General features: G+C 47.3%; 1 protein-coding gene across 1 annotated transcript in view; it reads right to left on the bottom strand.

Moving 5' to 3' along the window:
* Nucleotides 1-12,174: 12,174 nt before the first annotated feature.
* The window catches only part of ACBD4 (acyl-CoA binding domain containing 4), a 52,325-nt gene continuing 45,011 nt past the window's right edge, over nt 12,175-19,488 (bottom strand). The window contains 1 exon segment of the mRNA XM_029572242.1: nt 12,175-13,215. Within this exon segment, the coding sequence (XP_029428102.1) occupies nt 13,108-13,215 (108 nt within the window). The 3' untranslated portion in view covers nt 12,175-13,107.

Here is a 19,488-nt window from a genome sequence, read left to right as displayed (position 1 = left end):
TTTTCCTGGGTGGTAGCTCCTAATATGAAACCTAACATCGTGTAACTACAGCAAGGGTTATTTTTCCCTATATGCATCACCTTGCACTTATCCACATTAAATTTCATCTGCCATTTGGATGCCCAATCTTCCAGTCTCACAAGGTTCTTGTTGCGCTGGGAGTGGACCTTTGGCCTGGTGCAGGATTGGTAAGGCCCTCCCGTCGGACCTGGAGAGCGCCTGCTACCAGGAAAAGACAGAGGCTAGCTGGAGCTTCGCCAATAGCAACCCGGGGTTCCCTCAGGTTGAGCCCTTGATTACATGGGCCACCTGGTCTTAGGTGAGCCTCGCAGGGTCTTCTAGAGAGATAGTTCAAGGGAGTGCCCACCATGAACATGGGTGCACAGTCGGTGTCCAGACAGGCAAGACCAGAGGTCGCAGGAGGCCAGAAGAGAGAGTCTGAGTGTATGGCGAGGGTCAAGGCCAGAGTATCAGTCCAGAATGGTCAGCCAAAGCAGGGTCGGTTACAGTGGTCAATCCGGTCATAGTCAGGTCAAGCCAAAGGTCAAGTTCTAGGTGGCAGTCAGAGTAGTTGGAGTTCCAGGCAGAGGTCAGGTCAGGCAGCAATCAAGAGTAGTCGGAGTTCCAGGCAGAAGTCAGGTCAGGCAGCAATCAAGAGTAATCGGAGTTCCAGGCAGAGGTCAGGTCAGGCAGCGAGCAGGAGTAGTCAGAGAATAGGCAAAGGTCAGTACCGTGAGATCAGTCTGGAGGGTACTACCAGGAGTGGAAAGACGAAGGAGCAGGAGACGCTGGAACAGGACACACAGGAGATGCTGGAACAGAGAGACTGGAACAAGGGACACAGGAGCAAGACACTGGAACGCAGGAAGGCAAACTAGAGACACTGGAGTGTACGACCCAATTGGCAAGGCCCTGAGCTAGGGGCCGGGCTGTGGTAAGAACATAAGAACATAAGAAAATGCCATACTGGATCAGACCAAGGGTCCATCAAGCCCAGCATCCTGTTTCCAACAGTGGCCAATCCAGGCCATAAGAACCTGGCAAGTACCCAAAAACTAAGTCTATTCCATGTAACCATTGCTAATGGCAGTGGCTATTCTCTAAGTGAACTTAATAGCAGGTAATGGACTTCTCCTCCAAGAACTTATCCAATCCTTTTTTTTTTTGTGTAATAATTTTTATTCAGTCACAATTAGAGAAGAACATTTCACAATAGGCATGACCATAAATGCAAGGCATAGAATTACATAGTGAAATGAAACCATAATGAATCCAACAACATAGGCATACATGACCGGTCCTAGATCCGGCTCTCGGAACAGAACAGGTTTAGACTGTGAACTGGATTTTAATTTTAATATTGTAGCCCCGAAAAAAGTTTCCCCCATCATCCAATCCTTTTTTAAACACAGCTATACTAACTGCACGAACCACATTCTCTGGCAACAAATTCCAGAGTTTAATTGTGCGTTGAGTAAAAAAGAACTTTCTCCGATTAGTTTTAAATGTGCCCCATGCTAACTTCATGGAGTGCCCCCTAGTCTTTCTACTATCCGAAAGAGTAAATAACCGATTCACATCTACCCGTTCTAGACCTCTCATGATTTTAAACACCTCTATCATATCCCACCTCAGTCATCTCTTCTCCAAGCTGAAAAGTCCTAACCTCTTTAGTCTTTCCTCATAGGGGAGTTGTTCCATTCCCCTTATCATTTTGGTAGCCCTTCTCTGTACCTTCTCCATCGCAATTATATCTTTTTTGAGATGCGGCGACCAGAATTATACACAGTATTCAAGGTGCGGTCTCACCATGGAACGATACAGAGGCATTATGACATTTTCCGTTTTATTCACCATTCCCTTTCTAATAATTCCCAACATTCTGTTTGCTTTTTTGACTGCCGCAGCACACTGCACCGACGATATATATACCTTGCACGAGTGAAGTCAGATTCAGGCGCCACCCGAGGTCTTTCCGCGCTTGGGTCTTTAAATTAGACTGAGCGCACGCGTGCTGGGGAGGGGGGGGCCGACGCCGAGCCCCAGCACGAGGAGAGCTGTGATGCCGAAGGCTGTGAGGGAGCCGGGGACGCCCATGGAGGACGCAGTCGGGGTCAGACAGAGCAGGAAGTCGAGGCCGTACTGGTAGAGGTTCACGCCAGGTAAGCAGGCCTGGCCACAGAGCCAACGCGGCCGGGAAGCGCAACAGTCCTCCTACAATGAATCACAATCTGCTTGTGATTTAACTACTCTGAATAATTTTGTATCATCTGCAAATTTGATTATCTCACTCGTCATATGCCTTTCCAGATCATTTATATATATATATATATATATATTGAAAAGCACCAGTCCAAGTACAGATCCCTGAGGCACTCCACTGTTTACCCTTTTCCACTGAGAAAACTGACCATTTGATCCTACTCTCTGTTTCCTGTCTTTTAGCCAGTTTGTAATCCAGTTTTCTTAGAAGCCTCTCATGAGGGACTTTGTCAAATGCCTTCTGAAAATCCAAATACACCACATCTACCGGTTCACCTTTAGCCACATGTTTATTAACCCCTTAAAAAAAATGAAGCAGATTTGTGAGGCAAAACTTCCCTTGGGTAAATCCATGCTGTGTTCCATTAAACCATGTCTTTCTATATGCTCTGCGATTTTGATCTTTAGAATAGTTTCCACTATTTTTCACAGCACTGCAGTCAGGCTCACTGGTGTATAGTTTCCTTTGGCTAAAATAGCCTTTTTCACCTCACCTTTTAACCATGCCGGTAATCGTTTTGCTTTCTTTCTACCTTTCTTAATGCATGGAATACATCTGGACTACGCATCTAGGATTGTATTTTTAAACAATGTCCATGCCTGTTGAACACTTTTAACCTTTGCAACTGCACCTTTCAGTTTTTTTCTAACTATTTTCCTCATTTTATCAGTTTCCCTTTTGAAAATTTAGTGTTAGAGCTGTAGATCTACTTATTGTCCCCCTTCCAGTTATTAATTTAAATTAGATCATGTTATGATCACTATTGCCAAGTGGGCCCACCACCGTTACCTCTCTCACCAAATCCTGTGTTCCACTGAGAATTAAATCTAAACTAGCTCCCTCTCTCGTTGGTTCCTGAACCAATTGCTCCATGAAGCAGTCGTTTATTACATCCAGGAACTTTGTCTCTAGCAAGTCCTGATGTTACATTTACCCATTCGATATTGGGGTAATTGAAATCTCCCATTATTATTGCAATGCCAAATTGGTTAGCTTCCCTGATTTCTCTTAGCATTTCATCATCTGTCTGACATTTTGTCCAGGTGGACGGTAGAATACTCCTATCACTATACTCTTACCCAATACACATGGGATTTCTACCCATATAGATTCTACTGAGCATTTAGTCTCTTATATGATCTTTAGCCTGTTGGACTCTATATCCTCCCAGACATAAAGTGCCACACCCCCACCAAGTTGATCCTTCCTATCATTGCGATATAATTTGTACCCTGATATAGCATTGTCCCATTGGTTATCCTCCTTCCACCATGTCTCTGTGATGCCAATTATGTCACTTATCATTTACTGCTATACACTCTAACTCTCCCATCTTACTTGTTAGACTTCTAGCTTTGGCATACACACATTTCAAAGTGTGTTTTTTATTTGTATTATCAACCTGCTTATCAGTTGATAGGGATAATTTGGAAATCTTTAGCTCAGGTGATTTTTTTTACATATAGGTACATGGACTACATTTGCTTTTATTGGAATGTGTCTGTTGGGATGCCCTAACTCTCCCGTTTCATTAGTATCCTTCAAGGATACATTCCTCCGAACCATGCACTGCTGAGTGACTTTCAGCTTTCCCCCCATTGTCTAGTTTAAAAGCTGCTCTATCTCCTTTTTAAAAAAAGTTAGTGCCAGCAGCTTGGTTCCACTCTGGTTAAGGTGGAGCCTATCCTTTCGGAAAAGTCTCCCCCTTCCCCAAAAGTTTCCCCAGTTCCTTACAAAACTGAATCCCTCTTCCCTGCACCGTCATCTCATCCACAATTTGAAACTCTGGAGCTCTGCCTGCCTCTGGGGTCCTGCACCTGGAACAGGAAGCATTTCAGAGATTGCCACCCTGGATGTTCTGGATTTCAGCTTCCTACCTAAAATCCTAAATTTGGCTTCCAGAACCTCTCTCCCACATTTTCCTGTCATTGGTGCCCACATGTACCTCCCCAGCACTGTCTATAATCCTATCTATGTGATGCGTGAGGTCTGCCACTTTCGCACCAGGCAGGCAAGTTACCAGGTGCCCCTCACATCCACCAGCCACCCTGCTATTTAATTTCTAATAATTGAATCACCAACTGTGATGGCAGGCCTAACCCTTGTCTCCTGGGCAGTAGCCCTGGGAGACTTGGCCTCAGTGCGAGAGAGACATCACCTGGAGAGGAGGTCCTTGCTACAGGATCACTTCCTGCTACACCAGGGTGATGTTCTCCAACTGGGAGACCTTTCTGATCCAATACAGCACTGGGGCTGCCAGACTGGATTTGGGACTTAACTACTATGGCCCTGAAGGTCTCATCAATGTACCTCTCTGTCTGCCTCAGCTCCTCCAAGTCTGCCACTTTAGCCTCCAGCGTATGGACTCGTTCCCTGCGAGCCAGGAGCTCTTTGTACTGAGTGCACACATACAGTCTCACACCAGTGGATAAAAAAAATCATACATGTGACACAATGCAAAAGCCTGGAAAGTCCCCTCTCTTGCTGTTGGACTGCTGCCTTCATCTTAATTTTGATGAGTTCCTAGTTAAGTTTAGGATATCAAGGGAGTTAGAATTAGAGTATTTTAAATTTACAGGTGGGACTGCGATAGATCCACTCGAAGTACACTTTCACCAAAGCTCCTAGGCTCTGGTGCTTAGGCATCCTGATGCTAATGCCTGGAGAAAGTATGCAATGACTTCCAAGTAGCCGCCCTACAAATCTCTTGTGGTGACACTAACATTCAGCCCAGGATGCCACTTATGCCTGTGAGTGATCTCTCAGATCCTGAGGCACTGACCGACCCATGCAACTGTACGCCGAAACTAGGCCTCTTTCAGCCACCATCCTATGGTCGCTTTTGAAGCTTTCTGCCCTTTCTTTGCACCACTCAAAAGAATGAAAAGATGATCAGACACTTTGAAACTATTAGTGACTTCCAGCTATCGTAACAGTGCTCACTTCACATCCAGACACCTCAATTCCTTATCCAAGGCAACCGTCCTATCCAAATTTGGAAAGGCTGGTAACTCCACTGACTGATTCAAGTGAAAGGAGGAAACAACGTTGGAAGGAAAGAAGGCACGATCTGCACGAGACCCCCACATCTGAAAACCTTAGGAAAGGCTCTCTACACGAAAGAGCTTGCAGTTCTGAAATCCACCTAGCTGAACAAATTGTCACCAGAAAAATGACTTTTAAAGTAAGATCCTTTAAAGTCTCCCTGTGTAGTGCTTCAAACGGCACCCCACACAATGCTTTAAGAACCAAGTTTAGGAGCCACGGAGGACATACTTTTCGCACCGGGAGACACAAATGTTTGACCCCCTTGCAAAAGATGGAGCACATCTGGATACGCAGCCAGAGGCACCCCATGACTTTGGCCCTAAGGCACCCCAAGGTGGCCAACTGGACCCTTAAAGAGATGAAAACCAAACCTTTTACCAAATCTTGCTGCAAAAAGGACAAAATGTGGGCCACAGAGGTTTGAAATGGAGCCACGCTATTCTCCTTGCAAACATCGAACACCTTCCACACCTGCACGCATGCCAAGGAGGTGGACTTCTTCCTTGCCTATTAGAAAGTGGTAACAACATCCTCCAGCTACCCCTTTTCTCTCAGGTGCTTCCTCTCAAAAGCCAAGCCGCGAGAGAGAAGTGAACCGCCTTATCCAAAACCTCTGCCAACCTTTGGCTTGACCTCTGGCAGCTTGTGTTCTTTAGTCTCCCCAAGAAGCTTCACAAGTTCCTCCAAGTCCTCACCAAAAAGCAGCTTTCCTTTAAACAGAAGCAATCCCAGCTGAGTCTTAGACCAAACATCTGCAGACCAGCTCCTTAACCAGAGAAGTCTTCTAGTGAAGACTGCAGACATCATAGAATGAGAGGAATCCCATAGGCCACAACAGCTTCCAGCCTCTCAGCCTGCTTCGTGTCCTCTGGTGATAACGACTTGTTGGACTACAATTGCTGTATGTAGAGCAACCCGGCCCAGAGCATAAAACTGCTACATACAGCAGCACAAATGCCCAATGCCGACTCCTCAAAAATCTTCTTGAGGTGCACCTCCAACTTCCTATCCTGCATATCCTTTAGTTCCGCTGATCCCGCCACAGGAATTGTCTTCTTCGTCACTGCCAAAACCAAAGCATCCACCTTCGGCATCCGCAAAAGATCCAAAGAGTTCTCAGAAAAAGGACTTCTCCATGGCTCTGCCAACTTTCAAGCCTGTATCTGGAGTCTCCTACTCCTGAAGCACTAACTCCTTCAGACTTGTGAGAAGGAAACTTCTTGGTTGGCCCCCTCAAGCCCCACATGACCGGATCCTCTCTGTCATGGTCCAAATCAGCCTGGGGCTGATTTGGACCTTGTGTTCATTTAGAACACAAGGTATTAAAGGGCCACAATTCCTTCCGGTGAAAAAGACGGACCACTTTCAGATCATCTCTCTCCACCGAGGGTGCTTGATCCCGTGCGTCATTAGGGTCTTTGTCGTCCAAATGAAGATCTACCCCAGACAGAATCTACCACCAGGGGATCATCAGCCTCTGAGTTCTCAGAGCTATTATCAGCATTCCCTGGGGGGCAACTGACGCACCAGCACTCTCTGAACTCTGGTCACCCCATCAGATCGAGATGAATGCGGCTTCTTGGCCATAACTGGCTCCTGCAGGTCCAGTGGCTTGGGACGGCGACATCCAGTCTCCCTTTTTGCCAAAAAAGCTTTGTGCATAAGCAAAGCAAAATAAAATCCAGATTCTTCTGGATCCTGCTTCAGGCTTTCCTTCGCCCCCAGCAGAGGATCCTGGGGCCCCCACAGCTCTGAGGGCCTTCAATCTGAAAAAAATCAGCAGAACCAGGGGTCACGATTTGAAGCTCCAGGGAGGAAGATTCAGAACCAATGTCAGGAAGTATTTCTTCACGGAGAGGGTGGTGGATGCCTGGAATGCCCTTCCGGAGGAAATGGTGAAGACCAGAACTGTGAAGGACTTCAAAGGGGCGTGGGATAAACACTGTGGATCCATAAAATCAAGAGGCCGTCAATAAAGAGTGGGTGGCTCGCCAGAATGACGGCTACTGCCAGGAGATAATACCCTTATTCAATAAACATACACATGGTTACTGTGACTTCAACATCGCTCTAAGCTACAACAGCAAGAGGAAATGTGGAAAAAAGGATTCGCACTCACAAAGCGGGGAGTAGCTGGCTTGTTACGGCGGTTACTACTCCAAACCAAATAAGCCTGATACTTCACTTTCAACCCATATCCAGCATAGCTCTCTGCTTCAACGGCAGGGGAGAAGAAAAACTGATACTACACGCATATCCAGCATAGCTCCCTGCTTCAACGGCAGGGGAGAAGAAAAACTGATACTTCACGCATATCCAGCATAGCTCTCTGCTTCAACGGCAGGGGAGAAGAAAAAAGGATTCGCACTCACAAAGCGGGGAGTAGCTGGCTTGTTACGGCGGTTACTACCCCAAACCAAATAAGCCTGATACTTCACTTTCAATGCATTTCCAGCATAGCTCTCTGATTTAACGGCAGGGGAGAAGAAAAACTGATACTACACGCATATCCAGCATAGCTCCCTGCTTCAACGGCAGGGGAGAAGAAAAACAACCAATAAGGGCTGAATAACATAGTCTGGGTAAAACAAATAAGCATGGGTGTAGCTTGCTTATTGCAGCGGTTACTTCCCCTACTACCCCTAACTAATCAAGCTTGATATTTCACTTGGAGGCAGCTCCATCACTGCTCTCTACATTAATGGTGGGGGTGGAAGGGAAATAGAACCAAAGAGCTAAGAGAAACAGATAAGTATGAGAGAAAAAATGTGTGAAGCTTGCTGGGCAGACTGGATGGGCCGTTTGGTCTTCTTCTGCCGTCATTTCTATGTTTCTATAAGTAATGACGTGAGCAGGGCAGCATCCTTGCAGGCCCTATCAGTCGTGGCAGCAAAAGAAGACAAAATGACTACTGTTCCCGCCGAAATCGGGAAGACACTTTTGGGCTGCTCATTTGCCCCTGAACTACCTGCAGAAATTCGTTGCCTGTCCGAGGCTCCCCAAGCTGCCTTCCCCATCGGAGACGCAGCAGGAGCAAGTGCCGACAAGGAAGAGGTGTGTGTGTCTCCCCACACGCCATACCACACACTGCATGCCGGGTGGCGGCATAGCGGCACTAGCTTTTTTTTTTTTTTTTTAAACAAACGCTGCCCAAGCCAACTGCACCGCTAAAAGCAGACCTTAAGCGTGCCCGATGTCCCCGCAGAATGCCGCGAAAACTGACCTAAACACCCAACCGGCACAAGTAAAGAAACAAACAAAAACAGAGAGGCCTTTTTTTTTTTTTAACTTTATGTTTGCAGCTGCAGGCTCCAGCTGTCCACCTGGGGAGGGAGAAGAGGGACTGGCGCCACCAGTTATCTCCCCCCTCAGCGGGTCAAGGATCTGGGCAGACCCAGGGGTTTCCAACCCCTCGCCCACTCCTCCACCTGAAAGGTTAGCCCCACCAGCATCTACCACCCTTCAGGGAGGACTAAGTAGGAATGCCAAGAGTAACTCTAAAATCCCTCTTTTTTTTTTTTTATATTCCCCAGACTGCAGAGAAATACTGACGGACTGCAGGTAGCACACCAGCTTAAGTAACAGTGTCAGCAAAACTTTCTGTCTCCATCTGCTGGAAGGGAGGCAAAACCCAGGAGTCTGGACTGATCTGGGTACGTACAAGGAATTATTATTAAACATGTTCTCGTTACTTGCATTTCAGATAAAGTACTTGCAGATCATTCTTAATGAGTTTCAAAACACAATAATTAAACAGTGATATTCTCAATCTTTTGTTATCATGTGCAAAGACTGTAGAATAAGTAGTAGATAGAAGTTGCTGGGTTATTTAAATGTTACTTTTCTGTTCTCTAGTACATGCCTTCGACTGCGCTCGTTCACAAATCATTGCTTCCTAGAGTTTGCCTGGTGCTAGTTGCACCTTGGGTCTGGCTGAAATGCTTCAGGCCAGAGCCTGCAGGGCAGCTGCTGAAAGCTGTGGATGCACTGTGAGAATGGGGGGGGGGGGGGGGGGGGGGGGGAGACCGCAGCTCTCAGCCGGGATGTTCTGTTGTGCCAGAAGTAGGATGGTTCTGGACTGGTGACCACCTGGAAGAGCTGCTGGGAGGAAGGAAAAACACTAGTGGGTTGGGTCTTTGTATTACAGGCATGGGGTCCTCAGGTAGGACTGGCAGCAGCAGTGCCCAGCGGTGCACAAGAGCCCCCTACCAAGGCTCATTTCTCTGCCTCTCACACAATCTGAAGATAAGGTTGTCAACTGACTCCAGGTTTTCAGGACAGGTTAATCCAGTCCTGGTTTTACTCCCCTGCATACAGTCTTGATTTTCGTAGGGAATGCAATAGGGAAATCAGGATAAGTCCCAGCATGCAATGGGGTAAAACCAGGACTCGATCAACCTGTCCTAAAGATATGCAGCCGGTTTGAACCCCAGCTAAAGAAGAGTTCAAACTGATATAAAAAAAACCACATCAGATAAAATAAGTTACTGAATGACAGCGCTAGCCATAAACTGTATATATCAGGGCTTCCCAGCTGAGTTTTCAGGATATCCACCAATGAACGTGGGATTAATACACATACATAGGACACCTGGTATAGGCAAATTGATCTTATGCATACTCATTCTGGCTATCCTGAGGCTCAGACTGGCTGTGGGGAGGCACCAGGGCAGATTTTCGAAAGCCAGTGGTATGTGGCAATTCCTTTCAGAAACAGTATTGATTCTGTTCCATGCCGTGTTTCGCTGCAGGGGTAGGAAGGTTCTCTGCCCCTGGCGACAGAAGGGAAACCATTTCATGCCAGCTCCTTGCAGAGCCTGTTCTACAAATACGATTCAGTCACAGCAGGCTGCCCTGTAGATGAACCCAGGCAGTAAAACCAACAGGATCCTTTTTAACTGAATATGATGAAAAGCATAATACAGACACATGACATATAGACACCTCCCACTATATCCTGAACACAGCTTTAACCTGCTCATTTCAATAGCAGGTTGTCACCACACACTGTTGAAATGCAAGTGCCCTGACTTTAAGTAGCCCCTGCTGTTTCCTTTAGTGAGACTCCTCCACACAACTTTGGCAGTGTACCTCGGTCCAGCACTGTAGCCCGTCCTGCTATTTCAGCAGCGAGCAACCCCACACACAGGCTTGCCAATGTAACTCACACCTGCCCTGCAGCACCACATTATTCCAGTCCTGCCATTCCTCCCCAGCAGCTCTGCATGCAGTGGCACTAGACTGGATTCTACAGCTTTCTGAACAAAAGCGCTCGCACACACACAGCTTCCATTCTTTTATTGCTTCTAAGCCAGTCCTATGCATACTGAAATCCAGGGTTTCATAGCCGCCTTCCCCCTTCTATGTGCTTGAAAAACAATGAGGGTTTTCTAGTGTGCGGCGGAGGGTGCAGGATTAATAAACAGAAACACACATCTCGGATGGCTTTGGAGGTACCTGTTCAACACTTCTTCTAAGTTATGGTTTAAGATGAGAAACAATCTTTAAAACAAAATTAAACCAGTGAGCCTCGGGCCAACGGGCATTTGCCAGGCATGGAAAGCTTGCAGTGCTACAGTAGCTTTCTGTTCCATTTTAATAAAAGGAATGTGTGATCTGTCACTCACCTTCCCCTCTCGCATGGCAAATCTAAAAAGGGGGGGGGGGGGGGGGAAGAACAAAAGGAAATTCTGTATCTGAGAGCATTTTTCCCCACTGCTTGGAAAAGCAGCTTAGTATTTCTCCCCTCACCCGCTTTTTCCCTTGCTGTTGCCTGCACTGGTGCCCTGCAGCACCAAGACCAAATTCAGCAACTGGGCTGCACTCTGGCATCAGCAGCCACTTTGTTGGATGCACAAACTCAGCCACCCCTGCTGCACTCAAGTCTATTCTCAGCCACTGGCTTTGTTTGTGTGTTTACCCAGTCAGCATAGCCTGGGCCATCCCTTCCCTTGTCAGGGTGCCAGTCCACGCTGGAGCTGAACACACAGTGCAAGTAGTTTGCACTGGTGTCTTCCAACGGGCTGCATCTCGGCTCACCGTACAGCGTGGCACGCACTGAGGATTCTGGCAGGTCTTCAGACATGCGCATCTCTACAGGGCAGAAAAATAAAAGGGGTAATTAAATACAGGAAGAACGTTAATCTGTTAACTAATTAAGGGCCAAGGGAAAACCAAATCATTCACCAAGAGGGAGGCCAGCTTCAGACAAAGACCCTTTATTGCCCAAATCCTTTACACAATAAAACTTGTAGGATTTTCTCTGCATCTTTGGACAATTTTTTTTTTTTTTTTTTAACTCTATCCTGTCTTAATCAAAGAAGGGCCCAGCCACTCATCCTATTTCCTTGGTCATTCCCATTGCACCCTATGGCCGTCAACTTACTAATCAGCAGGGGAGGGGGTCTCCAGCAGCCAGCTCTGCCACTTCACTTTTCAAAACCATCTTAGGCAGGTTATATTCATTTCCTACCCCACTTGGAACTGGACCATAATTGCTGCTGTCCTCTCCCCTCATCCCTTCAGACACTGTCAACGGCCATCAACATTTCTGAGGCAGGCTGGGCTCTTCTATGCAAGAAAAGCACTGTCTAAAGCCTGAGCAACCCACCCCACAATGGGTAGAAGGCATGACTTTAAAAAATAAATAAATAAACAAACTTCTCCCCTCCTCGGTTGCTACTGGTATTAAATATAGTAGATGCAGGCTCTTGGGTTGTTCTTGTGCAATGATTGAAGCTAAGGGCTAGGACATTTCATAAAGGCCTCTGCACCTGAGCAGAAATGCTTCCCACTTCAGTAGCTCTATTAATTCCCCCCACCACCCAAGCTCCTGGAAATAAAGACACACATTTGAGCAGAAAAACCCTGGACTCAATTTTGTTTTATTTACACTGCAATTTATATTGCTACAGTGTCTTTAATTCTTCACAATCAAGACATGAATGGTTGAGTGCTGTTGATACGGGCCAGCAGCAGCACAGACACATTGTGCCATAATTCCTGTCCCTCATGAGAGAAGGATGCTACATACAAACAAGAGACCTGCAGTATAACAGCTGGATGTGCAAACCAACACAGCTGTGCACTGCATAATATTTCCCCCTCCCCCATGCACAAGCTGCTCCAGCGGCGTAGGATAGCATGCTAGTGCCTCCGCTCCAATATGGCTCCAATTCCTTATGCAAAGCGAGGGAGACCTGGCCAGAAAATGAGTTCGTCTTCCAGTGGGGCTAGGTGTGATCAGGGCAGCGACTGTAGCTATTGTGACACTTAACAGAAAGCAGAAGTGTCCACATCTGGAGAGAACTGCAAGAGACACCTACATACAAATCTGTCTACAGTGTGCTCTGCTCTTCTCATAGGATGTGAAAGGCTCGTACATTCATATCTGGTGTCAATGATGGGGGCAGTATTTATAGTGACATCTATAATAAATGATTGTGCGACTGCAAAATTCAAGAGTTTAACACAAAAACTAAGGGTGGCTACATTATCTTTGATATCACAGCATAAGCTTGGATTTGATTCATTAAAACACATTCCCGTTTCTCTAGCTTGTTTTGGATATAGTTCCATTCTGCATTACACTTTTCCATATTAGCCATTAAGTCTCTGTGAAGCTTATGACATTAGGAGAAACTGAATCGAAAATGGATGTTTAAAAACCATCTGATGATAGGAAAAACCTTTTCAATTTCTTCCTTCTCCTGTTCACAGGCCAAGAGAAGGCAGATGTCTCTGGGCGATTCTAACAGGTCTCAGCTACCCTTGGGCGGCTCAGCAGAAACCGTAAGTCACCTTTTTCGGCTTTGAAATTTCTTTATCAACCAATGAACAAAAAACGGCCAGAGGAGAAGAAACACCAGAGTGCGATTTGAGGCAGTCAGGGGCCACCAGGATCTCTGAAGAAACAAAACACAGAAAACGGTAAATAGGAATTAGCTTTTTAAAAATAAGAAAATACACACACGATGAATCTCAGATACAGTACTCAAATTAAAAAAAAAAAAAAAGCCGAACTTAAATCACTTAAATAAGAACTAAGAGCCAAAGAAAAGAAATGGCGCAAGGGCGCCACCCGCACCCTGCTAGCAAACCTATAAACACACTCCACTCCTACAGAACCACCATCCTTAAAACTAGACTACTGTGCCCAAAAAAATCCACAATTACCAGTACAATGCTAAAGCCCTCTTCGCTTATGTCTCACCTCACAAATACTGCTCCCCCCCCTTCGCAGATTATGATGCGAAAAACAAATGTAATGAACTAGCAACATTTTTCCATACCAAAATTACCAATCGCATTTCACAGTTCCCCCCTTCCTCCCCCTCACCACTCATAAGAACCCAAACATCTCCCTTAAGACTCCTTTGAAACTACCTCCGCCTCCGAGATAGTAACACTTCTAAAGAAAATGAAGCCTTCTACACACCCAGAAGACTCCATTCCTACAAAATCACTTCTTACCATCCCTGACATAATAGCCAAACCAATATCAGAAATTATAAATTGCTCCCTTTCCCTAGGACTGGTCCCCTCCGCTTGGAAACAAGCCATCCTCAAACCCATTTTAAAGAAACCTAACCTAGACACTTCTGACCCTTCTAACTTCCAAACTTATGGAAAGGGTGGTCAACTTGCAGCTCACAGATCACCTCGAGAAACACAACCATTTATACCCATCACAATTCGTCTTCCGGAAGTTCTTCAACACGGAAACCCTCTTAATTTCTCTTATAGATACCCTCCTCAAAGGCCTTGACAAGGGCCAATCGTTTATCCTTGCTATGCTGGACATTTCTTCAGCTTTCAACACCATCAGCCACAACATACTAATTGACCACCTTTCTGAAATTGGTATTTCAGGAATAGCCCTGAGCTGGTTTGCATCCTTCCTAAACAACCGTCATTACAAAGTCAGAATTGGCAACCATGAATCCAACCCCATTAATTTAACTTATGGGGTCCCGCAAGGCTCTTCTCTCTCCCCGACCCTTTTTAATATCTAACTTCTGCCCCTATGCCAACTCCTCACTGATCTTGGTCTTACTCACTATATCTACGCGGATGATGTACAGATACTCATTCCCATCACTGATTCCATTCCCAATGCCCTCAAGACCTGGGATAAAAGAATATTGGTTCTTACCTGATAATTTTCGTTCCTGTAGTACCAACGGATCAGTCCAGAACTCCTGGGTTAATTCATCCCTGCCAGCAGATGGAGACAGATAAAGCCTCGCTGACACTGCTTGAAAACCCCTGGAGCCACCTGCAGTAGCTCAGTATTTGGCCTCAAAAGAGAGAGCGAACCGGGAGAAACCCTTTTGGCCCATTAGGCTTGTCTTCCGGTAGCATGTGCACCTTATCTTCAAGCTGCTTTATCAACTGCTTCAAGTCCTCTCCAAAAAGGAGCTTGCCCTTAAAGGGGAGCGCTCCAACCTGAGCCTTTGACGAAATGTCCGTTGACCAATCCCGCAACCACAAGAGTCTTCTAGCTCAGGGGTCCCCAACCACTGGTCCGCGGACCGGGACGTGGGAGTTTTTTGCTGGTCCGCAGCGCCGCCAAGCACCGGCAGGTGTGTCGCGTGCTCCCGGTCTCTCCCGCTGCCGTTGGGCTTGTCAGCACGATCAAGCCCAGTGGGAACGGCAGCGGTGCTAAAAGAAGCTGTACACCCGTGGCTGGCCTTTTCTTCTTCCCGCGCCTGCCCTCTCGTGACCCGGAACAGGAAGTGATACGCGGTACGCAGGAAGGAGAAAGAGCCGAGCGGAAAAGTAGCAGCGGCGGCTGCAGCATCGGTCCCCGAGCAGTTGAAGCAGCCGGTAATTGAGAAAGGAGTCAGCAGCATGAGCGTCCCGCGGCCGATGGGATTCTTCTTTCTTGGCCTGTGGGGGCTGCTGCAGCTCCCATTTGTGCTCCGGGGGGAGGAAGTGAGTGAGAGAGAGAGAGAGAAGCAGCCAGCCAGCCTGTGTGTGATTGACTGGTCAGAGAGCTGATGTGTGTGTGTATGTGAGAGACAATGAAAGTGATTGCTCAGGGAGATGACTGATGTGTATGTGAGAGTGTGAGACATTAGTCAGGGAGGTGACTGATGTGTGTGTGTGTGTGAGAGAGAGAAAAGGCATGGAAGTGAGAAATCTGGATATGTGAGAAAGCATGGGAGTAAGAAGCCTGGGTGAGTGTGCATGCATGAGAGAGAGAGACTGCTTGGTAAGGTGATGGTGTGTGCGAGAGAAAAAGACTGGTGTGTGTGAATGTGAGAGAATGTGATTCAGGAAATGAGAAGCCTGTGCATGTGGAGAGTGAGCATGGAAATGAGAGAGACTGGTGTGTGTGTAACAGAGAGAAAGTGATTGTGGGAATGAGTAACCTGTGCATGTGAAGAGAGTGAGCATGGGAGTGAGAAACCTGGGTGTGTGTGAGACACAGCATGGGAGGGAGAAGCCTGTATATCTGAAAGAGAACATGGGAGTGGGAAGCCTGTGTGTGTGTGTATGCATGAGCGAGATCAGGTGACTGGTGTGTGTGTGAGAGAGAGAGAGAGAAATAAAGTGATTATGGGAATGAGAAGCCTGTGCATGTGAAGAGTGAGCATGGGAGTGAGAAACCTGGGTGTGTGTGTGTGAGACATCATGAGAGGGAGAAGCCTGTATATGTGAAAGAGAACATGGGAGTGAGAGACTGGTGAGTGTGTGTGTGTGTGTGAGAGAGAGAGAGAGAAAGAAAGTGATTATGGGAATGAGAAGCCTGTGCATGTGGAGAGAACAAGCACGGGAGTGAGAGACTGGTGAGAGTGTGCGTGTGTGTGTGTGAGTGAGAGAGAGAGAGACAGAGAAAGTGATTATGAGAGTGAGAAGCCCATATATGTAAGTAGAACACGGGAGTGGGAAGCCTGTGTGTGTGTGTATGGCATGAGAGAAACTATTCAGGAAGGTGACTGGTGTGTGTGTGTGTGTGCGCCAAAGACTGTTTGGGAGATGATTGGTGTGTGAGAGACAGAAACTGGTCATGGGGGCATGACTGGTATGGTGTGTGTGTGTGAGAGACATGGGCACTAAGGAAGAGGACCATAAGTATAGAGCTTAGCTTCTACTGCTGCTTCTGGTGTGTGCCACGGCCTGCAGGGAAGGGGAGTAGGAGAGCTGCTGGAGGGGGTAAGTAAAGGTGGCTTTTTAAGTTTATTTTTCTTGACTGCCATTTTAATTGTGTGATGTCTGCTTTTTTGAAATATTTTATTGGTGTTTGGAGAATGTTTAATAGTTTTTATGAGTTTTTAATTGTTGGATGTTATTCTGTTCATAGCTGTTTTGAAACATTTATTCTGCTTATTAGTATAGTTTTACAATTATTTCTGTGTGGGGATCTATAGCTGCTTGCTAGTTCTGTTTTTAGGACCTGATTTAATATTTGTAGTGTTGCCTTTTTCATAGATAGGGTTGCTCCTGTTTGAGTGTATTCCATAATACAGGTGTAACTGTGTGCAGATTAGTTTATGTGCATTACTACAGATCCTGGGAGTATGTTAGGTCGGTTCTGTGTCTGTTACCGAGATGAGATATTTTGCTAGCATGTAAGCGTTTGTATCGGTCTTATTTGTTGTGTTTTCTCAAGAGCACATGCATTGGTGGTAAACTGCTGTCTTTTCATAAGTAGGGCTATTGAGCCTGGAAGTAGAAGGAGTTTGAGTTGCTGTTACTGAGATGTCACCAGAACCAGAATATCTTTTTTGTAGGGTGAGTTGTATGGGGAATGTCATAATTCTGCTTTACATCCATTATTGTGGGTCAGGGGGGTTCCCGTGGATACAAACTGTACTTTTACATCTAGCCCCGTGACGATCATGGGTCAGTGTGCCATGCATGTGAGAACCTATGGTGAGTTGAGTCACATTCACATTATAAATGTCATAATTAAATGATAAGTGTGCACTAAAATCCAACCCCCTCCATAACCCCGCCCCCATATGACCAAAGCCCCGCCCCTGCCCCACCCTGCCAGGCCATGGAAAAATGGTCTTGCTTGAAGCCGGTCCCTGGTGCAAAAAAGGTTGGGGACCACTGTTCTAGCTGATACTGCAGAGACCATTGTCCTAGAAGAGGTGCGAATAAGATCATACAAGTGTCAGCTCGGTAGGTCAGCGCTGCTTCTAAGCGCTCCTCTTGTTCGGATTCCTGGGGCGAGAGATCCTTGGCACCCTGTAGCTGCTGCACCCATTTCAAGCTTGCTCGAAGCATAAAACTGCTGCACACTGAAGCATGGATGCCCAGGGTAGAGACTTAAAAAATATTTTCGAGGTGCACCTCGAGCTTTCTGTCCTGTAGATCCTTCAGAGATGCCGCCCCAGCTACTGGAATGGTGAATCTCTTGGTAACTGTAGATACAGAAGCATCTACCTTCGGCACCTTTAAGAGCTCCAGGGTCTCCTCAGGAAAGGGATAAAGTTTGTTCATAGCCCTGCTAACCTTTTTACAGTCTCTGAAGCGTCCCACTCCCTGACCATCAACTGCTTAACCATTCTATGAAAAGGAAAGGTCCTAGGCGGGCCCCTCAAAACAGCCATGACTAGATCCAGTGTCCTGGTTTGGCCCCTACTCTAGAACAACTATTCCCAACTCTGCCAGGACATGCGGAATCAGAGGACCTAGCTCCTCTCCCTGAAAAGGCGCACGACCTTCAGATCGTCCCCTTCCATAGTGGGAATCTTCCCAGGCTCCTCCTCCTGATCCGGGCCACTGTGGGGAGGAGGGTCACCGAGAGGCAATTCCCTGGTCGGACTGAGGAAAGGTCATCTGCAGCCCTTTGTACTGCTGGACCTCTGACTGTATGAACCCTTATAGCCCCTGGCATCCCCAACAACCTGCCCCTGGAAGAGCAACTCCTCTTGCTTCTATTGGCCATATAAGACTCATACAATAAGAATGAAATCCGGGGAAAAATGCCAAGGTCCACATGAATCCCTTCCCATGGAGATCAGGCTTCCCCCCGGATGCCCTCCTGAGGCCTCCTCTGGGCTTGAATCGGCCAGCAGCCGCCGCAAAACTTTCTAAGATGGCTGCCATTCCCGTGCTCAATGGGAAAGGGTAGTCAGTGCCTTGCCGAGCAACCAGCGAACTACCAGGGCTGCGCCCTCCCCACCGAGGAGGCAGCAGGAAACATCGGCCGAGGTTAGAAAGGGTAGTCAGTGCCTTGCCGATCAACCAGCAAACTACCAAGGCTGTGCTGTTTGGAGGATGCTGCCCGAGAGACCCTCGATGAGCCCTCCCCACCGAGGAGGCAGCAGGAACATCGGCCGAGGTTAGAAAGCCGCACACAGTGCTCCCCACATGCGGAGCAGCAGCTGAGCCAGCATTGCCAGCTCGACAGAGAGCACTATATAGATGCCGACACTAACAAAAAAAGAGGATCGGGAGCCGCAGGACCGAAGTGGCATAGACACCCCACCTCTGTTTGCTCCCAGCAACAGGTGAAAGCTAGCAAGCACCAGCAACCGCTTCAAAGCTGAAAAGAGCTTTGCCTGATTCTCCCTTTTTCATTTTTTTTTTTTTAAACTTTACAAAACAAAAAAGAAAAAGACCAGTTCCCTGAAGGTGGCAAAGGCTTCCCATGATCCTCACTGAAGGGGAGGGAGCCGGACCACCACCAGGTGCCCCCTTCCCCCCCCCCCCCCCCCGGCATCACAGAGAGCAAAATTGGGGTTCCCAACCTGCTACCAGAAAGGATGGACCCACAGGACCTGATAACCTCCTGGGAAGAAAATCTTCCTTTTTTTTTTAAATTTGTGCTCAGGTATAGAACCGCAGGTTTTGCACCACCTCCATCTACTGGAGACAGAGAATTACTGAGGAGATAACCCGGTGTGCCACCTGCATCTCCATCTCCATCTGCTGGAAGGGAGGCAAAACCCAGGAGTCTGGACTGATCTGGGTACGTACAGGGAACCAAACTTTCCACCGGCATCTGTGGGGAGCACCGCGGTTCCTTGAGAGTACTGGAGGGTGTGGCTTCCTCTGCACAGAACTGGTCGATGCTTTCCCGTGGACAGACGGCTTCGAGGAGGAAGACTGGTGTCTGTGCTTCCCAGACTTTTCCCAGCACTCATCTCGGTCCTTTCCCGGGACTGACCCGAGACAGAGGAACCCGACCAGGACCACGAGGAACTAGATTGGGGTCG

Source organism: Rhinatrema bivittatum, chromosome 12, assembly GCF_901001135.1.
Source record: "Rhinatrema bivittatum chromosome 12, aRhiBiv1.1, whole genome shotgun sequence".
Lineage (NCBI taxonomy): Eukaryota > Metazoa > Chordata > Amphibia > Gymnophiona > Rhinatrematidae > Rhinatrema > Rhinatrema bivittatum.
The sequence above is the reverse complement of the archived record's forward strand: the minus strand, read 5'-3'. Positions and strand labels throughout refer to the sequence as shown.